We start from the raw sequence: 19572 nt of genomic DNA, 5'->3' as shown, positions 1-19572 counted from the left end.
CCCAGAGGCGGGGTCTCTGCATCCAAGCCCCTGCCTCTCCTACTCCACCTCCCAGGCCTGGCAGGAAGGGTAAGGCTGAGCCTGGGGTCCTCTTGCTGGAACCCAAGTTGGGACTCCAAAGTGTTGTGGGTGAGGGGCCCAACCCACGGGGAAGGGGCCCACCAAACCCTCCATCCCCACTTCCCAGCCTCCCCCAACAAAACACAAAGAACATCAAAATCAGGCAAATGAGGCGGCAGCGGTCGTAACAGGCTGCGTTTAGTGGTTTTTTATGTACAAGAAAAATGATTTTTTTGTCCGGTTTTTCATCATCTTTCGTCTTTTTGCTTTTGTTTTTATTACTTTTAAAGCTTCTCCCCCCACCCCCAAAAAGTGCATTTTTATCAATTGACTTTTTTAAATCTCCCACATTTTATAAAGACTCTCAAATACAGTCTATGGAATGTCTGTGCTCTGTGCCCCCGGGGCACCGCCCCTGACCCCCCATTCACCAGACCTGGCCCCCCAAAGTCCAAGGCACCTTGTGTCTGGGCCTGGGAGGAGTTGGGGGGCATCTGGGCATCAGGACCCCTGGCCGTGGCCTCCAGGCAACCCCGGCCGTGAGATGGGGGTCTCCCCAGCCCCCTCATCTCCTAGCCCTGCTCCCAACCCCCATGTAAATCTATATATTTAGTGCGAGCTAGTCTTAACTCTGAGGTTATGACTCCTGGGCGCTCGAGCCCCCAGGCCCTGACCCGTCCTGCACCAGCCAACACCCCCATTTCAGGAAGGCTGCTTCCTCAGCTTAAATAACTTTTTAAAATAAAACTGCAAATATAAATATCTTTCTTTCTCAAAAAATAGGATTTTTGCTTTTTTTGTTGGTTTTTAATTTTTTTTTTTCCTTTCACTCTGTCTCGCCTCCTACAATCCTGGCTGCCTGGATGGCCTCGGTCCTAGGGGGGCCCTGGCCCATGTGCAACGTGGCCACTCCTGTCACGGCAGATGGGTCTCAGTAGTGCAGACTCCCCAGAAGACCCGGGAGGGGGCTGGGGGACACTCCCCTCCACCCAAGACCCCCCTCAAAAGGAAGCAAAGGGACAGCCCTGTATAAACAGGGTGACGACGGGATGGCCACATAGGGTCTCCTGGGCGGGCCACCCGAGGGGGCAGACTTTGGTATGGCCCACTGGAGCCCAGCTGGGCACAGACCCACACCGTGCCAGGCTGGGCCTGGTCCGGCACTTTACATTCACTGGTTTTTAATTTTTTTTTTTTTGCCTTTTTTTTTTTCTCTTAATCTCAAAAGGCGGGGTTGGGGTTGGGGTGGGGGGCTAGGCAGGGAGCAGCAGCAAGGGTGTTAATCTCTCTCTCCCAGTCCCCAAGGCTGGAGACCACTCCAGGTGGGGGCTCCACGCCCCCCCACCCTGCCAGGCCCACTGCCCCCGGCCCAGAGCCCCTCCCTGAAGTCCCCAGCCTGGACCTCACTCTCGCGCACACACGCATACACACATCCACGCAACTTCACCAAGATGATGGAAATAACAATTTCGCTTTGTCTTTTTTCTTGTTTTTTTTTTTTTTTTGTACCAGGCAGTTAAAAAAAAAAACACCCCAAAAAAGAAAACACAAAAAAAAAACCCAAACAACCAAACAAAAAATCTTTTTGCTGTGTCCTTTCCAACCAGTCAGCACGTTCCCCCTCAAATATTTTTTGTTTCCTGAAACGCGAGAATTCAGCAGTATCTTTGGCAACACTTTATCACGACCTTAATTTAAAGAATAAAAATAAAATTGATCCACGTCTATATACAGTATGTGACTGCGCGGAGTTGGGGGTGCTGGGCTGGGTGGGCGGGGGTCCCGGCTCTGGGCCCATGCAAACGCTGTGGCCCCCGGGACAGGCTGGCGGGCAGAAGAGGGGTTAAGGCGGAGTGGGTGGGCAGGGCTGGCGAAAGCTGGGCGCAGAGCTGGGGCAGGGGTTTAGTGCAATTCCCAAGGAGCTTTGTGTTAAAGTGTGCTCGGCGAGGTTCAGCCCTTACCCCCGCCATAGTCCCAGAGGCCTCAATTCCCCCAAGTCCAGTCGCCCCTACTGGCCAGGACGACAGCTGTAATTTTTCAGTTGGTTTTATTGCAAGGAGGTGTGTGGGGAGAGAGAGAAGGTTGTCCCCTCGGGGAACCTCTCTGGAAGCTGGGGCGGGGTGAGGGGTGGGGGTCCCTGGCCTGGATGCTCGAACTCTCTGCTGGGCCTCCACAGGTGGTTCTCTGAAAGAGCTCGCCACGTGACTCTGGGGTGTGAACGAGGCCACCCGGCCCTGGGCTCCCCTGCCACCCCCCTCAGGAGGGGGTGTCCTGAGACATTTGGGGGGCTGACGGGCTGGGGGGGAACCAGGAGGAGATGAAAACTATCCTATAGAAACAATGATAAAAGTTGCCTTCTGAAAAAGTTTCCCTTTAAAAAAAAGAAAATGAAAAAGATGAGAAGACGGGGTTTGTCACAGAGCAAAGGGGTACCAGGAGATGGGCCAGCAGCAGGACGGGGGAGCAGGGGCACCCCCTACCTCGGGCTATGACTAGGAAGGAACTCAGCTCAGCAGTGTTTATATACAGGGTCCCACACTAGGCATTGCATATGCAAGAGGGAGTTGGGGTGAGGGTGCCCTGGCCTCTGGCAACATGGTCTCCCCTGCCCTGGCCTGTCCGTGGCCTGTGGCTCGGTCAACACTGGGCCTTTGGGGAGCCAGAGGCTGGGGGAGGCTGGTGCAAGCCCCCAGATGACAGTCAGTGCCTTTGAGTAAAAAGAGGGGTGCCTGGGGGGTGTAAGGCCCTCGAGGTGGGGACCCCTGTCACCCACCTCAACAGGGATGGCATATCCAAGATGGCAGCTCCTCAGTGGCCACAAGGAAGGGCGGCCATGTTGGAGGGCGGGAAGCCCTGAAATGGGCAAGGGTGGGGTGACAGGATAGGGGACCAGGTTGGGGGGACTGGATTGCTCTGGCTGGTTGGAAGGCCAGCCCTCTCTTGGGCCCATCCCTGAGCTGGGGAGTCAGTAAAGAGGGTCCCCACAGACATGGGTGGCCATTGTATGGCTAGTGGGTGATGAGACATCTCTAAATCAGAATTAAAAAAGGGACAGAATGGGAGTGGGGGACATGGCAGAAACACAAAAATCCCACAGTCCTGCCTGCCAGGCAAAGCCCCAGTGGTGAAGCACAAATTCCCTCAGAAGACCCTGCCCTCACCCGTGGCCTTCCTGACCCCCTTCTCACCTCCGGGAACAGAAGTGGATTCTACGTCTGGTGGTGGGTTTTTTTTTTTATTATTTTGTACAAAAATAAATCGGCTTTTAGGAATTTCTTTTTGCTCTCTCTCTCTCGCTCGCTCTCGCTCGCTCTCTCGCTCTTTTATTTTTTTTTGTCTTTTCGACTTTTCATAGAAGTTGCAACTTGTAAACATGTTTTTAAATTAAGATAAAGTATAGTACCCGTTCTGTTACAAAGTGCCAAGACTTCTATTTGTGGTTGGTTGTCTTTTTTTTTTTCCTTTCGTTTTGTAAAATCTTGTTTTTATTGCTTTTGTGACACTGGAACTTCTGGACTCCTCTCCCCCTCATCCCTGCCACCATGAGACCCTGGGTTCCCTCTGCCCTTGGCCATTTCACCCCACACTATTGTCTGCTCCTCTGAGGAAAAATATTTTCTGTGTATATATATATATATATATATATATATATATAAATATATATATTTTTTTTGTTTTTAAGGAGGGAAAAACAATCTAAAAAGTGCTTTAAAAAATTGGGACAGGGCTAAGGGGAGAGGTGAAGAGAGAGGGTGAAGACAAGTTTTGGATCTCCAAATGTCTCATAGGGGTCTGGGTGGCCTGAGTCAAGGGACACAGACTGGAGTGGCGGGGGTGCTCTGAGCAGTGGCCCTTGGGTGCCCCGCCAGGTTGTTTAAGTGCCATGAAGGAAGCGGAGGGAACCCCTGGGAATCATCCTGGTCCCCCTGTTCCCCTGTCTTCTCCCCTTTCTCCACACCTGGAAATAAACAGATTTGTGTAGCAATGGCCAGGAGATACAGGGACCACAGGCAGGGATGGGAGGTGGGAGGCCATTGGGGAGATCGAGTGGGGAGACCCCCACTTAATAAGTGCCCTGAGGAAGGAGGGTGGGGGTGGGGATGGGGGCCATTTTAATGTCCACTCACGGTGGACAGAAATCATTTAAGGTCTTATCTAAAAGACTCATAGAAACCAGCGAGGGGAGGAAAACTAAAGCCCACCCCAGTCCCGAGTCCCCCTCAGCCGCCCTCACCCCTGCCTGGGGTCTGGGGCCCTGACCAGGCCTTGGATGGGACCCCAGACCCCATGCCGGGGTCACCTGGGGGGGGCTCAGAATCCTTGTGTCCCACAAAAACCCCAAACAAGGCCCCGAAACCCATCAATGGGGTGCGGGAAGGGGAGCTGGGCGGGGGCGTTGCAAGTGTCCCTGTGGAGGGAGAGAACATCATGAAAGAGAAAAATCTGAGAAAAGCACTATCCTAGATTCTGTGACACTTCATATATATATATATATATATATATATCTGTATATATATATATCGATATAGATATCTGTATATAGATAGATTTTCTTTTTTTTGTGTTTTTTGGGGGGTGGTGGGTGATTTTTTCTCTCTCTTTCTCTCGGGTTTCTGTTTTCTCTTTTTGGTTTTCAGGCGAGTCCGGCCGCGAAGCTGCCGTCAGCGGGGGCCCCAGTGGCCCCATCGCCACCCCCTCCGCCAGCACCCGCTACATTCAACCTGCTCAGGCCATCGGGGCTGGTCTCCTCCTCGTCCTCGTCCTCGTCCTTAAAGTGCTTCTCCTGGCCATTACGCCGGGCCTCTGGGGAGCCGGGTGGGGCCGGGGTGCAGGGCGGCGCAGTGGCCCCGGGGCTGGGGTCAGGTCCCCCGAGCCCCCCGCCCCGGACACGGGGCTTGCGGCCACGGCGCGAGGGGACGCCGTTGCAGCCGTCCTTCTTGAGGTGTCTGTGCAGGTGGTCAGAGCGGACGAAGGTCTTGCAGCAGCTGTCGCACTGGTAGGGCCGCAGGCCAGTGTGCACACGCATGTGGTTTTTCAGGTCGTAGTTATGGGCGAAGGCCGCCCCGCACTGCTGGCACAGGTACGGCTTCTCACCTGTGTGCTTCCTCATGTGCACCTTGAGCTTGTCCTGCCTGTGGACGGGGCGAGGGTCAGTGGGCACTGGGCCAGGCCCCCTCCTGGGACAGCCCTCAGACCCCTGCTGGCCTTAAGGTTGAAACCTTAACCCTTTCAGAAAGGCGGGCTGTGGCTAGGCACGGTCCCAGGCAAAATGGGAAAAGGGGGTGCACCAAGGGCTCCAAAACTCTGAAAAGGGCCTTGGACCCCGCTTACGGTACGGCCTTGGGCAAACAGCTGAACCTCTCTGAATCCCCTTCTTATCCATAGAAGGAGGAGGATAACAGGCTCTGCCAAGTCTCCCAGTTGCCCTGCCTAGGTCCCTGCACAGGGCCGCGTCACAGATAGGATAGCAGGGACTCAGATTGTTCTAGCACTATATAAAGATTTCCCCAGCTGAGGCTCAGAGGCTCAGAGAGGGGCTCAGAGAGGGGAAGTGACTTGCACGGAGTTGCACAGTGGGTCGGGGGCTATGCTGAGGTGGGGTGGGGGTGGAGGCAGCTCCGGTTTCGTCACCCCAAGCCCAGGCCTGGGTAATTATAGCCCCAGCCGCCACAGGCCCCGCTTACTCAACTCTCTAGTGTGACTCAGAGGGGCCCCTGGGCTCCTGGGCCTGGAGGGAGGAGGTGGGGGCTGGGGCCCTGGGTCAGGGACAGAGAAGAGCCAGGTGGGCATGTGAAGGGAAGAGGGCCTGGCGTAGTGCCCCTCTCTATGCCTCAGTTTCCCTAACTGGCAAAGAGGATCAGTCCTGGGCTGGGATGGACAAGACAACTCCAGGACAGAATGAAACTGAGCCTCAGGCCTGTGGTTAGGGTCACAGGTCATCCTGGCCAGACCCTGGCTTGCTGGGGCCTCACTAAGTTGCTCCCTCCCCGGGCCCAGAGAACCCTTAGGGTAGGGCCCACAGCCATCTCCACGCCGTCTGGAGGATGAGGGAGCCCCCAAGACTACCAGCACCACAATCACACCAAAGGTGGGAGGCAGGCCACCAACTAGACTGCCCGCCTCTCCCACAGTGTCCTTTGCCCCCTGCCTGGCACTCCTGGGCCCTGGAGTCCAGGCCACACCCTCCTCTCCTGGCCTGCTGGGGAAGGGACCAGGGGTTAGCCCCCAGGTCCTATCCCAATGGGACAGGTCTGGGAAGCTGGGACAATGGCTTCTTTCTTCAGCCTGGTGGGTGTGGCTGGGGGAACCCCAGGGCGGGTGGGGGTAGGGGCGGTGCTGAGTCACCCAGCCTGGCCAGGGCCCTGCACGCCAGCCCCCTGCCTCCACCAGGCTGCCCCACAAAGCCCAGCCAGCTACCTCTGGACTCTTAAGACCGAATCACAAATTTCCCCCAGCCCAGTCTCAAACTCCCGTCCAGGGACTAAGCCCAGAGGCTCCCGTGCCAATATCCCTCCAATGACTGTAGTGATCCTCAAAGCTGAACTGGCCTCAGGGCCTTTGCACTGGCTATTCCCTCTGCCTTTCCCTTTCCCCACTACTCCCTCCCTCACCTCCTTCAGGTCTCAGCTCTCTGTTTAATGCAGCACCAATAGCCATTCCCTACCTCATACCTTGTTCTCTGCTCTCTTTTCCTCCCTAGCGTGTTCCACCAACTAGTGTTATCAATTCTGTGGTCTTATCTCATACATGCTCCATGGCCCCCATGAGGATTTTGGCCACATTTGCACCCCCAGTGCCTAGAACAGGGCCTGGCACCCTGCAGGTGCTCCATAAATGCTGGTGGAATTAATCAAGTTCCTCAGGCTCATGGGAGACTCAAAGAGGCTCATCAACCAGAGCTCCCTGCTCCCTGCAGGGCTGTTGGCCTCTCCCAAGGCAAAAATTCTCCTCCAGTCCAGAGAACCATCCCTGAGAAAAAGAAGAGCAACTCAGGGCACTCTTCCTGCCAGCCTCCCTGAGCATGCTTTATATTCTATGTTGTTACCTGGTTTAGTGCCTACACTCCCCACCCGAAGGCTGCTATCAAGGGGCACACGGGGGTACCCCAAAACAGAAAAGGCACCATTCCAAGCAGGGCAGCACTGCCACTGCCTATGGAGGCGGCGTGTGTGTGTGTGTGTGTGTGTGTGTGTGTGTGTGTGTGTGTGTGTAGGGGAGGGAGTCCGAGTGTGGCTGTTTGGGCATAGGCTCCAGGAAGCCCCCTGCCACAGCGGTGCTGGCTTACCTGGTGAATCGGACCTTGCAGATGTTGCATTCGTAGGGCTTCTCGCCAGTATGGGTCCGGATGTGCCGCGGTAGCTTGCCAGCGCCCTGAATGACCTTCTCGCAGATGGGACACTTCTGGAAGGCCTTGGCCCGGATCTTCTTCTCCACCTTCTGTGACCAGGCCGGGTAGAAGTCGCCGTCATGGGTGCTGCTGAAGTACTTCAGGTAGTAGTCCACGACGCCCTTGTCGTCCGCCCGCGACTCCTCGTCGCTGTCCCCCGCTGCCGCTGCCCCTGCCCGGCCCACTGACGACATCATCTGTTGGAGCAGCGTGCTGGCTGCCAGCCCATCGGCATCAGTGCCGTCCGCGTCCTCACCCTCGGCCGTGCCTGACAGGAAGCCCGGAGAGTCGCCTGGCTCCGGGGCCGCCTCTGACAGTGAGGCCACCTCCTCCTCCCCACCCCGGCCATAGTGGCCATTCTGTGTGGTGGCAGCCGATGAGGCCACAGGGGTTGGAAAGAGGCCCCCGGCAGGGGCATCCTCGTCCCGCTCTGGCCACAGGCCCGGGTTGCTGTCGCCCTCGTCCCCATCCCCAGCTGAGGGCCGCTCAGCCGGAGGGCCTGGCCCATAGAAGTCCAAGCCATTGCAGTCGCCTGCGGCCACGGCAGCCACAGCAGCAGCCACTGCCTCCTTGGTGGCGTCCAGGTCTTCTTCAGATGTGCCAAAGGCGGACCACGGGAAATTGGCGGCAGCAGCGGCGGCCGCCGCGGGGGGCAGGCTATTCATGGGGTTGCTCTGGAAGAATTCGAGGTACTCCTTGGCGCGGAGAAGGTTTCGCTGATCAATTTGATCTACGAGGTCCAGCTGCCCGGCATCGGCGCCCGCGTCGGCTGCCAGGATCTGCCGGTCAAGGAGGTCGGCGCAGACGTGGCTCACGGCAGGGATCTCAAGCAGACGGGCGGCACTGAGGATGTCGCCCACGTTGGCCGTGCTGACGGTGAGTGTGGCTGTGTAGGCGAAGTCCATGAGGGCTGTGAGCGCCTCGGCGCTGACGAAGTCGATCTCGTACACGTTCTGCTGGTCCACCACGGCGCCCGACGTGAACAGCTTCTTGAAGTACTGGCTGCAGGCCGCCAGCACCGAGCGGTGCGTGGGGAACTCACGGCCCTCCACCAGGATCACCACGTCGCACAGCAGGCCTTGCGTCCGCTGCTCATTGAGCCCACTCAGGATGTCACTGCTGTGGTCAGGGAACGGGATCCCGATGGGGCCGTCCACGCCGCCGGCCATCTTCCGCGCCGAGACCTGCAGTGCCAGGGAGGAAGGCATGGTTGTCAGGATGGGGGGAGCCGGCCCACCGATCAGGGCTTGAGACCCTCAAAAGGTAGTGCTGCACCCTGCCCTCCCAGACTCATTTTCCCCAGCTGTGTACCAGAGTGGTCCACGTCTGGTTCTACATTAGACTGCAGAACATGAGATTATGCTGGCAAAATCCACACTGGGTGCTTCAGAGACAAAGACTGGCACCTGCCCCTCCATTAGAGGGCTCACAGGAGTGCCTGTCCAAGGGGCAATCTGAGGAGGTGCGGGAGCACACAGTAGGTGCTTAATAAATGCTCCCATAGAAGGTGTTTCCCGATGAATGTGAGCACAAGCTTCTGCCCACACCCTAAGAGGCCACAGTGGTGACACTCGTAAGGCTCCCACTATGCGCTGCCATGCCCAAGATCCTGGCAGTCCCACAGGTAGCACCATCTCCACTGCAGAGGCCAGAAGACAGGGCTCAGGGAGAGGAGCCCATGTGCCCCAACTCAAACCTGGGACATCGGACCCGAGAACCAATATTCAACTGGCCTGGCCATCCATCCCTGCTAGGCCCCTTGGCCTCCCCGACCCTCACTCCTGCCTCTTGGGAGGCCCAGTTCTTTTGGGGTGGGGGCTCTGAGTCAGCAGGAAAGGGCAAGGCCGAGACCCAGGGACCCAGCCAAGGTCACTGGGGCCATGGGCATGCCCTGGTGGGATAATGTTGTGAGTCTGTAGAACAAACCTCTTCCTGCCCCATGGAGTCCACAGGATTCATCTCGGCCCTAGCAATGAGTAATGGGGGAAACCGGGCCACTGCCTGACACTCTTTTCCCTGCTGCCCTGGGCAATCCCACCAAGGAGGAGTAAGGGGCCAGGGCGTCTTGTCCGCCTCCTGCCTGCCCAGGCCCTCTCCAACTTTCAGTCCCCAGTCTGCACTATGCAGCTTAGACAAGCCCTGCCACTTTCTAGGCCTCAATCTCCCCATCTGTCAAATGGGCAGAGGCCTTTGGGAGAGCCAAGCTGTTGAGAGGACTCATCCCACCTCTCTTCCCACCCCTCCTTTTTTCCGCCCTCCCCTGGGCTGTGACTCATCCACCCACTCGGGCGCTTGTGCAACCCTCTGGCTCCTGTCCCCACCCCTCCACCCTCTCTGGGGAGCCCCCAGCTGCCCCAAGCCACCCAACACAATCCACATTCCTCCAGGCCTGGCTAGGCGGCTCTTGGGCCAGAGCCCCTGGACAACAGGGAGAGGGCCAAGCCTCCTAAGGACCCTGGGACACCCGGCCCCCACTGCTGTGCTGTGAGTGGGACACAGGCAGCTGGCCCAGCAAGGGTGCCCGGGGTTGGTCCGTCTGGACTCAAGGCCAGGATGGGACTGTCCCCACCCAGGGCCGCACTGGGATCGGGGTTCAGGCCTCGAGACTGACACAGAGGCCTTTGTGTGGCACTCAGGCAGGCACTACACTTCCCAGGACACCTCTCTCCGTAGCCCGCCCTCTTTCCCTCCAACTACACCAGCTGCTCAGCTCCCTCCTCTGTTCTGTCAGCCCGTGGTGGTGGGGGAAGGCTCAGATGTGGCTGCTATGCGCAGGAGGATGGGTGGGGGATGACCCCATCTGAGGCTCAGCCATGGGAAGCTTCGGAGGAACCCCTGTGGCGGCTTCCACCATCTGCCGTCTGGCCCCGGGCCCCAGGGAGGGAGTGGGCAGATGGGGCTCCGGATCAGAATGGCCACGGCCCCTCCTCGCCTTTCCCCTTCAGGCCACCAAAGCCCCAATATGGCCACCCTGGCCCAGCTTGTTGTCCCCCTGGTACCCTCGGGCCCCCTTGGACCTCGAGGTGTCTCCAGGGGCCTCTAGGTCGAGACCTGAAATAGTCCAGGTGACTCACCTTTACCCATGGTTGCTCCAACCCCCCTTCCCACAGGCACTGAGCCCGCTGGGCCAGGGGGCTGGCACAGCCCTACTTCAAGTGTTAAGATGCCCAGGCTCCCACTTTGCTGGAAGCCACCTGGCTGGGAAGAAGCAAGCTTGGGCTGTGAACTTGGCCTAAAGAGCTGGTCTTTACTACTGGATGAGTAGGGCCACATGCAAAGGGCCTGAGTGTCCATGTCCCTGTTTTCTCCTAGCTGGGGCCTCTATTTCCTCAGATACTCACCAGAGAACCTCCCCTCAAAGGTTGGGGTCTGGGGAGGTGCCAGCCAAGGAAAGCCCCCATGAGGAGCATGATCCCCATTTCACAGATGGGGAAACTAAGGCTCACAAACTTATAGAATCATGGCCAAGCATGCCCAGTATGGCGGATCCATAGGGCCTGGAGTCTAGGAGCTGATGGAGTTGAGAGGCTGGCCTCTGAGTTCCCGACCACCCCCCCCACACACCCTCAACACTCTATTGCCTCCTCCCTCGCCCTGAAAACTAAACTGGCTCTGCAGACACCTGACCCACACCCTCTCTCCAGGAACACATGCCACCTGCCTGCCACGCCCAGGGCCACTGCCCCCACCTGGGCCTCTCAGGGCCCTTTCTCGAATAAAGAGGAAGACCCTGTGAAATGGGAGAGAAGATCGACCGAGCCCCCTCTCTGGGTCAGGTAGGGCCTGGCAGTAAAATACCCCCTATGTGCCTCAGTATCTTCTCACCAGGAGCTTCTGTTTCCCTTTGATCTCAGAGGCCCGCCTGGCATCTGAAAACCTAGTAGGTACCCCCCATATGTGGTGGTTACCTCGGTGGTAATGACCCAGTGAAACTTCTCTCCTCCAGGAAGCCCTACCCCCACGCTGGCCAGGTCCCCACCCTCAATGGCCAGGGCCAGGGTCCCCAGAGCTCAGGCCCACACCCACCCAGGCTGTCTTTCATCACAGCTCCACCCCCATGCTCGCCAGCCTCCATGGGATTTCCGGGCCTTGGTGCTGACTCGGCGGTGGAGGGGCAGGCCTCAGCAGGCTCCTCCTGGGCTGGAGGTGGGGTGCCCTCCTCCCTCTGGCTGCTCCCAGGCCCCTGCACTGGGGCACTCCTTGGGGCGGCACACAGTAGGGACACAGCATTCAACCAGATGAACCAAAGGCCAAACAGCTATGGGCTCAAGAAAGCCCACACCCAGCCCCACCCACTCGGCAGTCGGGCACACCCAGGACCAGGGGATGGTGCTGATCCCACCTCCCATCTAACCTAGGATCACTTGCTACAGCTTCTTTTGAAGGCAGCAGGACCCAGATCGGCTTTTAGCTGTCCTTAGGGGGCCGCCTCTGTGCCTCAGGACTTTCAGGAACTAACCAGGCACCTTCATTTCATCCTCTCCACTGTAAAGCCCTGGGCTTTACAGACGACGAAAGGCTCAGGGAGACGACAAGACCAGTGCGAGGTAGCACAGCAGACCAGCCACCACTCAACTGCTGAGACAAGCACGGGGTGAGGTCAGGAATGCCCTGACCTGGTCCCAGGAGCAGCAGGTGTCACCCAGGAAGGACCCCAAGATTGTAGGACGGGTGTTCTGGGCATGGCAAACAGCAGAGGCAAAGGCCTGGATGTGGCTGCTTAGGCGAGGGGACCAGGGAAGGAGGCGGCTGGGTTACCAGGAGGCTTCCCAAGGTCAGGCACAACGTGAGGGTTGGGGCCAGGCCTCCTCCTCCAACGCACACTCCTCAGGAAGGAGAGGGGGTGGCCAGCAGAGGGGTGGGCAGGTAATCACCACCCAAGGCCTTCGTGCAGGAGTGTCTGGGGCGGGTGACAGCTTCATGAAGGGTCAAGGTCCCTACACCCCCCCCATGGAGAATATGAAAGGAAACCAGAGAAGGAACATTTAATACCTACTATGTGCCACGCACGGCAGCCAGGATCCAAATCCTAGCTCCTCCACTTTTAAGCTAGGTGACCTGGGGCAAGAGGCAGCACCTCTCTGTGCCTCAGTTTCCTCAGGGGTTGTGACAGTGGCAAGGGGACTGGGAGTGCTCTAGGTCCAGAGTCCCACCCTCATCCATTCAGTTGCCCAGGGACCTACTGTGCGCCAGCACCAGCACCCAAAGGCCCAATGAGACTGCTGACGGCCCCTGCAGATGAGGAGCTTTTTGAACTTCACTTCTGAATGTTATCCCAGCCCCCTCCACACCTACTATATGGAAGAAGCCAGGGGAGGGAAACCAGGCCCAGAGAGGGTAGGCGCCGGTCCAAGGTCACACAGCAAGTCTAGTGCCCAGGTGCGGCTGCCAGGCCCACACCCAGCCACCCCGCCCCCTCCCAGGCAGGCAGCTTGTGTTGCAAGGTTGGTCCCGACGGGTTACCCCGCCCTGACCTGGTGCCAATCCCTGCCTGGCCCAGTCCCTGGCTGGGGTTTAATGGGACAGGAATTTATTGTCCTGATGTGGTGGTGGGGGGCACCAAAGGCCCAGGGTGGCTGCTGGCTGCCCACTGCCACCCCACCCCTGCTCTGACAGGCCTCCCTCCGGCTAGTCACCAGCAAACCGGCTAGTCACCAGCAAACAGGCCCTCGGCCATTTTATGTGTCCATTTATTGCCCTAAATGGGGAGGGGCTTCCTGCCCGGGCCTTAAAGGGACAGAGGCAGGAAGGCTGCAGGCCCAGTGGGAAGTGTATGTGTGTGGGAGGGGTGAGTGTGGGGGGATGAAGAGGTCATGGGGATCCCATCTAACCCCCAACTCATGGGTGGGGCTCAGGCCCACCCTGTTCCCACGCTCTGAGTGCTGTCATGGGCCAGGAAGTATAGCCCTGACACTAAGAGTGGGTTCCAAGAGGAAGCTCCCGGAAGACAACTATTCACAGTGATGTGGAAGGAATGAGCTTCCCGTCACCGGGGTAAGCAAAGCCAGGCTTCGCAGAATGGCATCACTGTCTACCCCACCCTCGCTCACGCTGCACCTGCTTATCCAAGATGCCCAGGAGAGGCCAGACGACCTCTAGGAGCCCTGCTCTTCTCTGCCTCCAGACCTCTCCCTCCCTCCCCTGAGGGCCTGCTTGTCACCTGGAGGCACCTACACAGGCACAACCTCCACCCCAAACTCCAGCCTGAGCAGGTGGATGGCTCAGCCTGAAAGCTCCAGACAAAGGGGCACTTAGCCTGTTGGGGCCCTAGTGTTCTGTGCCCACAAATCAGGCCAGTTCCCTCCCACCAAACACATCCTAATAGGAGGTGGGACCCGGCCTTGTTTTCCAGTTAAACCAGAAAGGCGTGGGTGGGAGCACTTCCACCAAGTGGCCGTCCACAACCTGCTGGGGGGACAGATGGAGGGGCTGGCCCTTTGGCCACACTCCTCAGGTGCGCCAGATTCTCCACGGGGTACCTTCTGTGCTTTGGTGCTCAAAACTTGGGCCTCAGGACCCAAGGGCAGTGGCTGCCCCTCAATGGGGCTGAGGGGGAAGTCAGGCCTGGTCTTGATTATCTCAACATCCATTCGCACAGCTCTGGAAACTGAAGCTCAGAGACAGAGCAACTTGCCCAGGTTGACACAGCAGAGCTGAATTTGAATACAGGCCACCTGGCTCCAGCCTGCCTAACTAGTCCTCCCAGGGCTTCTTTGCCCTCCCCACACACACACTGCCTCAGGTACCAGCAGGTGACTTAATCCCCCACCCTGGGGGCCTTGGGGCTAAGGATGGCTTATTCTCACGCCTCCTCAGCGCTGCCTTATGATGGCCCAGAAAAGGGAGAGGCTTGCCAGAGGTCACACAGGGCAACTGGGGTAGGGCTGGAGTCCAGCTGACATCTGTGAACCTAGGGCAGGGGCCCTGACCCCACAAGTCATCAACAAAGGCATGCAGGAGGGGCTTCCCCAGTCCTTGATACTATATAGTAGTCACTCAACTAATGTTCCTGGGCAATCACTCAACAAATCCTCATGACACGGGCTGAAGGTGATCTCCCCCATTGTACTGATGGGAAAAGTGAGGCTGGCAGATGGAAGTGACCTCCCTTAGTGGACCACAGGATTGGACCACACTGGACCCCACTCAAGCCTATCCTCTGGTCCCCACTGTTCAGGGCTGTTGCAGGGTGGTTTATGGTCTCTCAGATGCCTGGAGCACAAGGTGACAGGTAGGGGTGTTGCTGAGTGTGTCAGTCTCAGGCATCCAGCCGGTGCAAACTCCAGTAGAATCCTTGCCATGCCCCAAACTGACCTGGGTGCTTCCTCCAAGAGGGAGGGAAGAAAAGAGAACACAGGTCTGCAGGCACCACCTGGGGGGACCCTACAACAACCCTGTGTTACAGGGGGGGATGTTCAGGCTCTGAGAGACCAAGAATCATGTCCCAAGGTCACAGAGCAAGTACACTGGCACTGGAAGCCCCAGCAGAACCCCTCCTTGGGCAGGCTCTGCTTCAGAGGGGCTGGCCCTGAGTCTTGGCTCTTGTGAGGTGACCGCCTCGAGTGTAATGGGTCGTAAAACCCAGAGCCCTGCCCATGTCCGGGGGCCAAGGTGCCAAGGTGCGGGGCTGTGGCTCGGAAGGGGCAGGAAAGGACCTTGCGAACCTTAAAACTGCCTACCAGGGAAGGCTGGGAGGCAGGAGGACTGGGACTCATGCTGTGTAACCTTGGACACCTCAGGCCCTCTCTGAGCCTCACTAGCCTCTTTGGACAAAGAGTTTAATAAGCCCTGGGGAGGCTCCATTTGGCCAACAGGTACCTGCTATCAACCTCCTGGCCCTCTGGAAGACAGGGGGGCAGGTGCCCCTCAGCTGTGACACAGGGAAGACTTTGGATAAATCCCGAGCCGGAAGGCAGACTACAGGGGTCAGACTCAGCTTTGGCTAGGTGACCTTGGGCTGCTCTCTGCTTCCCTCTGGGCCTCAGTCTCCCCTACCCAACACAGCACCCGTTCTGAGACTTGCTCTAAGTCCCCGGGTTCCCACACTCATGTTTGGCTTCCCTTCTGGGCCTCAGTTTCCTCATATGTCGATGGGGACTGCCACCAGCCAGACCCAGCTGTGGGTCATAGGGCCTCAAGGAAAAGAAAGGAAGTAAAAAAGCAAACACAGGACTTGCTACTGTCCTAGAACCTTCCCTGCTGGGCAAAGGCTGAGCTCTGCCAAGCCTCAGTCTCCCTCACAGAGAAAGGGGCACGTCAGCTCCCTGCAGCCACCCAGGCAGCTTTTCCAAGGGCCTCTGCTGAGAGTTGCAGTGGCTCTAGGCCCGGCCAGGGTGCTGAATGGCCACCCCGCAGCCAATCAGAACTGAATAATAAATACCCCCCCAAAGTGACCCACGAATTAAAATTTCAGTGTCCCCGATGGCTCCTCTTTCTTCATTAGGCATGCGGATCCCAGGGCTTCGCTCTTCCAGCCACTGGCTCCTGTCCTCCCCCCGCCCCAGGCTCTGGTCTCCACAGCAATGGCTGGCCGTAAACAGAGCCCCGAGCCCAGCTGATAAGTGCCAGGCCCAGCGTGCTCTAGGGGCCCCACCAGGGGTGGTCCTAGGGGAAAATGCCCCCAACCTGGAGCCCTCCGGCCCAGGCAGCAGCAGGGCCCAGTCTGGACTCCCCGGACCTCTCCCAAGACCAGCTCTGTCAATAGGAAGTGATCGGCTGGTCCTGGGGAGGGCCCCCTCAGTGTGGGAACGGCACACTCAGGGTTACGCCCTAGCCCTGTTGGGGGTGGGGGGGTGACAAGGAATCCCGGATGCCCTCTCCGGCCAGCCCTGCTCCCGGAGGCAGCTGGCATAAAAGGGGGAAACAAACCAGGCCTGCCACCCATGGGTGAGCCAGGTGGGCACGCGCGGGAAAGGGGCACCAACACCTCTCTCACTTCCGCTGCCTGGCTGGGGGAGAGGAGTTGCCTGCCTACCCCTGCCACTCTGCCAACTGCTGGCTGCGTTCCCCAAACATTTGGTGGGCGTCCACTGGGTGCCCGGGCCTGGCTGGACACCAGTCTATTGCTGCGCTGCACCGAGCTTCCCCCAGCCAGCACCAGTAGTGTCTCCCAGAACCCGCAAAGGCCTGAGCCCTGGGGTGCACCGGCACCAGAACTCCGCTCAGGCTCCTGCTTGGTTCCCAGGCCCCGCGCTGGGTGAGGAGGCCGGTTCCAGGCCTGGGAAGGAGGTAGAGCGAGGGAGGGAGCCGGATCCCACCAGCTCACCCCCTCCCCTCTGCCTGGGCTCAGGGTTCGCACGTGGTGGTGGCGTCAAGGGGAAGGAGGGGGGTCCGGGCCAAAGGAGACGGGGTCACGCGCTTGGGGGCACGGGCGGGGGAGAGGGGTGCTCTCTGCTCCCTCCCCGGGAGAGGGGGCCGGCAGGCCGCGCGGCCAGAGCAAGGGGCCAGACGGGTCCCCCCACCCAGGGCTGAGTCAGGCCAGGGCGGGGGCAGGAAGCGGCCCCCTCCTCCGCACCAGCCGCAGCGCACAGCCCCCGCCCCGGCCCGCGGGGCCCCGCCGCACAACCCGCGCAGGGGGTTCCTACCTCCTTCCCGGGGCAGCGGCGAGGGGGCCCAGCCCCGGCGGCGGCGGTGGCGGCGGCGGCTGCGGCTGGGCTGGCTCCCTCCGAGGGGCCGGGAGGCGGCAGTGAGCCTGGCCCCGCGCCACCCCCCGCCGCCGGCGGCCAATCCCCACCCGGGCTGGGGGGAGGGCGATGCAAATTACCCCGGATCTGGGTCCGCCCGCCCGCCTCCCCCACGCCCGGGCCCGGCCTGCACTAGGCCGTGCATCCCCGGGCTCGCCTGTGCTGCGAGGCCGTCCCGGCCGCCGCCCTTCCCGGGGAGCACCCGGAGGGTGACCCCCCCCCCGGGCAGGGGGCCACGGAGAGGGGGGGCTGGGGACGGTTACACAACCAGGCGGGGAGGGGCCCCGGGGCGGGGAGGGGGCCGGCCCGCGGGCCGCACAGCCGGAAGCTGGGGACCGCCACCGGCCCCCGGCAAGGGGAGCCTAGCTTTAGGCTCCGCCCCTGGGCCGAATGGGCCCGCCCCCGCGCCGCGCCGCGCGATCATCCCGCGCCCATTGGCTCCCAGGCCCGCCGCTCACCGCCCCTCCTCCGCACCGCCCCTAACCGCGGGCCGCAGCGAGCCGCTGGAGCGGAGTACTGTGGGACTTGTAGTTCGAGCCGCCTGCCACCTGCCAGTCTCAAGCTCCGGGAGGACTACGAGACCCAGCGGCCCCCGCGGCCGCGGCCGCCCACCCGGACACCCCACCCCTTCCCCTCCTTTGCAAAGCCCCCCTCCCTGTTTTTTCAGCCCCCTCCCCCCCATCCCCCATGGAGCTCAATCCTGGCCAACTCCAACGTATACACGCAGCACCGAATAGGCCCCCGGGGGGCGAGAGCGCCCCCAGTACCCCGCTGCAAACTTAGCACGCGACGCGCCCCCCTAGCTCCCCCACGCCGGCTCCCCCCACTCTCAATGCAGCCCCGCTTCCCCTCCCCCGCTACCCGCGCGCCTGGGAGCCCCGAAAAGCCATGCACCCGGAGGGGGGGTGGGGGGCTGGCGCACAAGCCCCTGCACTTCGCCCCCAACCCCCCATCCCGAGCGGCGCCCCGTGCCCGCGCTCGGGATCCAGGGAGCCTCCAGCCTCCTGGCAGCTGCCAACCACCCCCTCCTCTGAAACTTGCGGAACGTCCCTGGCTCCCCGGATCTCCCCTTCCCGAGAGCGCAGGGGTGGGCGCAGCGCCCCCGGCCCGTCCCCGCCCTGCACCCTGTGCTGGGGGCCGCGCCGGGCGCTGACTTACCTCGTGGGGCCGGGCCAGAGCCGGGCCGGTCCGTGGCGCGCGGGGCCGGGGCCCGGAGTTGGAACTGGGCTCCTCGGCCGCTTGCCTCCGGGGTCCGCGTCTCGTTCTCCCCCTCGCTCCCTCTCCCCTCGCAGCTCCCTCGCTCCGGCGGCGGCGGCGTCACTGCCCCTACAGTAACTGTACAGTACAGCCAAAGCCCCGTATGATGCTCGCGACTCCCTTCCTGGTTTCTCCGAGGGCAAGAGGGGTCCTCCCTTGTCTTAAAGGTGCCGCAGCCGCCGTCCCCCCCCACGCCCAGCCCGCCCCCCCCACCCCGGCCTCGGAGGCCAGAACAGGCTCGGCAGGTCCCCTCTTGCCACGTCTCTGCCCTCCCGTGGGGCTTCGCCCGCTGCGCCGGGGAGACCGGGCTGTTATTAGGTTTTGTCAAGTTGGGGGGGGTCCAGCCCGCCCCCGGCGCGCCCCCCCCTCCTCTGACCTCTCCGCCCCGCTGCGCGGCGCCGTGCCAGCTTGCCAGCTTATCTGGCCCCAGAGCTCCCCGGGGCGCGGGGGGAGCGGGCCCCCCGGGGTGGAGGGGGGTGGGGGCCTCCAGATAAACAGGCCCCCAGCCTCTGCGCAGGGGCGGGTGCGGGGGGGCGCGGGCTTTGCCCCCGACGCCTGGGGCGTGGCAGGATGGCAGCGGGGGCGGGGAGGGCTGAGCGCACTGCGAGGACCGACGCGGGCGTGGGTCGCGGCTGCCCGGGCAGCTGGAGGTGGGTGGGAGCCACGGGTTGGGGCCCCCGGGCGAGCCGCCGGTCCTCCCGGGGCCTCAGTTGGCCCAGCCGCAGAAGGGACTCGGGGGCGGGCTTTCGGGTGCCTGCGCGGGTCCGCTGGGCTTATGGGTCCCTAAATGAAACAGCCAACCTGCCCGCCCGCGATTATATAAAGGAGTCGCCTCCGCCCGCTGCGCCAGGGGCGTAGCGGGGGAAGGGGTTGGCGAGGGGCGGGCTGGGCGGTTGTTTTCCCGGCTTTCCGAGTTCCCCCACCCAACTGCGGGCCTCTGGGCGGGACGGGGACCCGGCTCCGGACGCCTGGGTCCTGCGGGCCGCTCCTGCAAGGATCTGCGTGGCTGCAGAGGGGTGGAGGTGGGGAGTGGGGAGGCGTTGGCTCAGCCCAACTTTTTTTTCCCTGTCCATTTCTCCCACTTCCTCCCTGGTCGTGGGAGAGGTCCGGCGGGGAACGGGGGAGGGGAAGGAGGGGACAGCGGTGAGAACAGCCTGGCCCGGCCCGGTCCGCTGCCCGCTGCAC

At 60.8% G+C, this 19572-nt stretch overlaps 1 protein-coding gene across 2 annotated transcripts; it reads right to left on the bottom strand.

Moving 5' to 3' along the window:
- Positions 1–228: 228 nt before the first annotated feature.
- On the bottom strand, positions 229–18440 carry ZBTB7A (zinc finger and BTB domain containing 7A). 2 transcript variants are annotated; one of them, XM_033133533.1, is made up of 3 exons: positions 18289–18440; positions 7346–8631; positions 229–5192 (listed from the first exon to the last, which is right to left on the bottom strand). In XM_033133533.1, exons 2-3 carry the CDS (start codon positions 8614–8616, stop codon positions 4694–4696), a joined length of 1770 nt encoding a protein of 589 aa, XP_032989424.1. In that variant the 5' UTR covers positions 8617–8631; positions 18289–18440; the 3' UTR covers positions 229–4693. The 2 variants fall into 2 exon arrangements, with proteins under 2 accessions (XP_032989424.1, XP_032989425.1); XM_033133534.1 differs by lacking the exon at positions 18289–18440 and adding an exon at positions 17032–17483.
- Positions 18441–19572: the final 1132 nt, after the last annotated feature.

The sequence above is a fragment of the Rhinolophus ferrumequinum genome, chromosome 18 (assembly GCF_004115265.2).
Source record: "Rhinolophus ferrumequinum isolate MPI-CBG mRhiFer1 chromosome 18, mRhiFer1_v1.p, whole genome shotgun sequence".
NCBI lineage: Eukaryota > Metazoa > Chordata > Mammalia > Chiroptera > Rhinolophidae > Rhinolophus > Rhinolophus ferrumequinum.
This window is presented reverse-complemented; position numbering and strand designations above follow the sequence as displayed.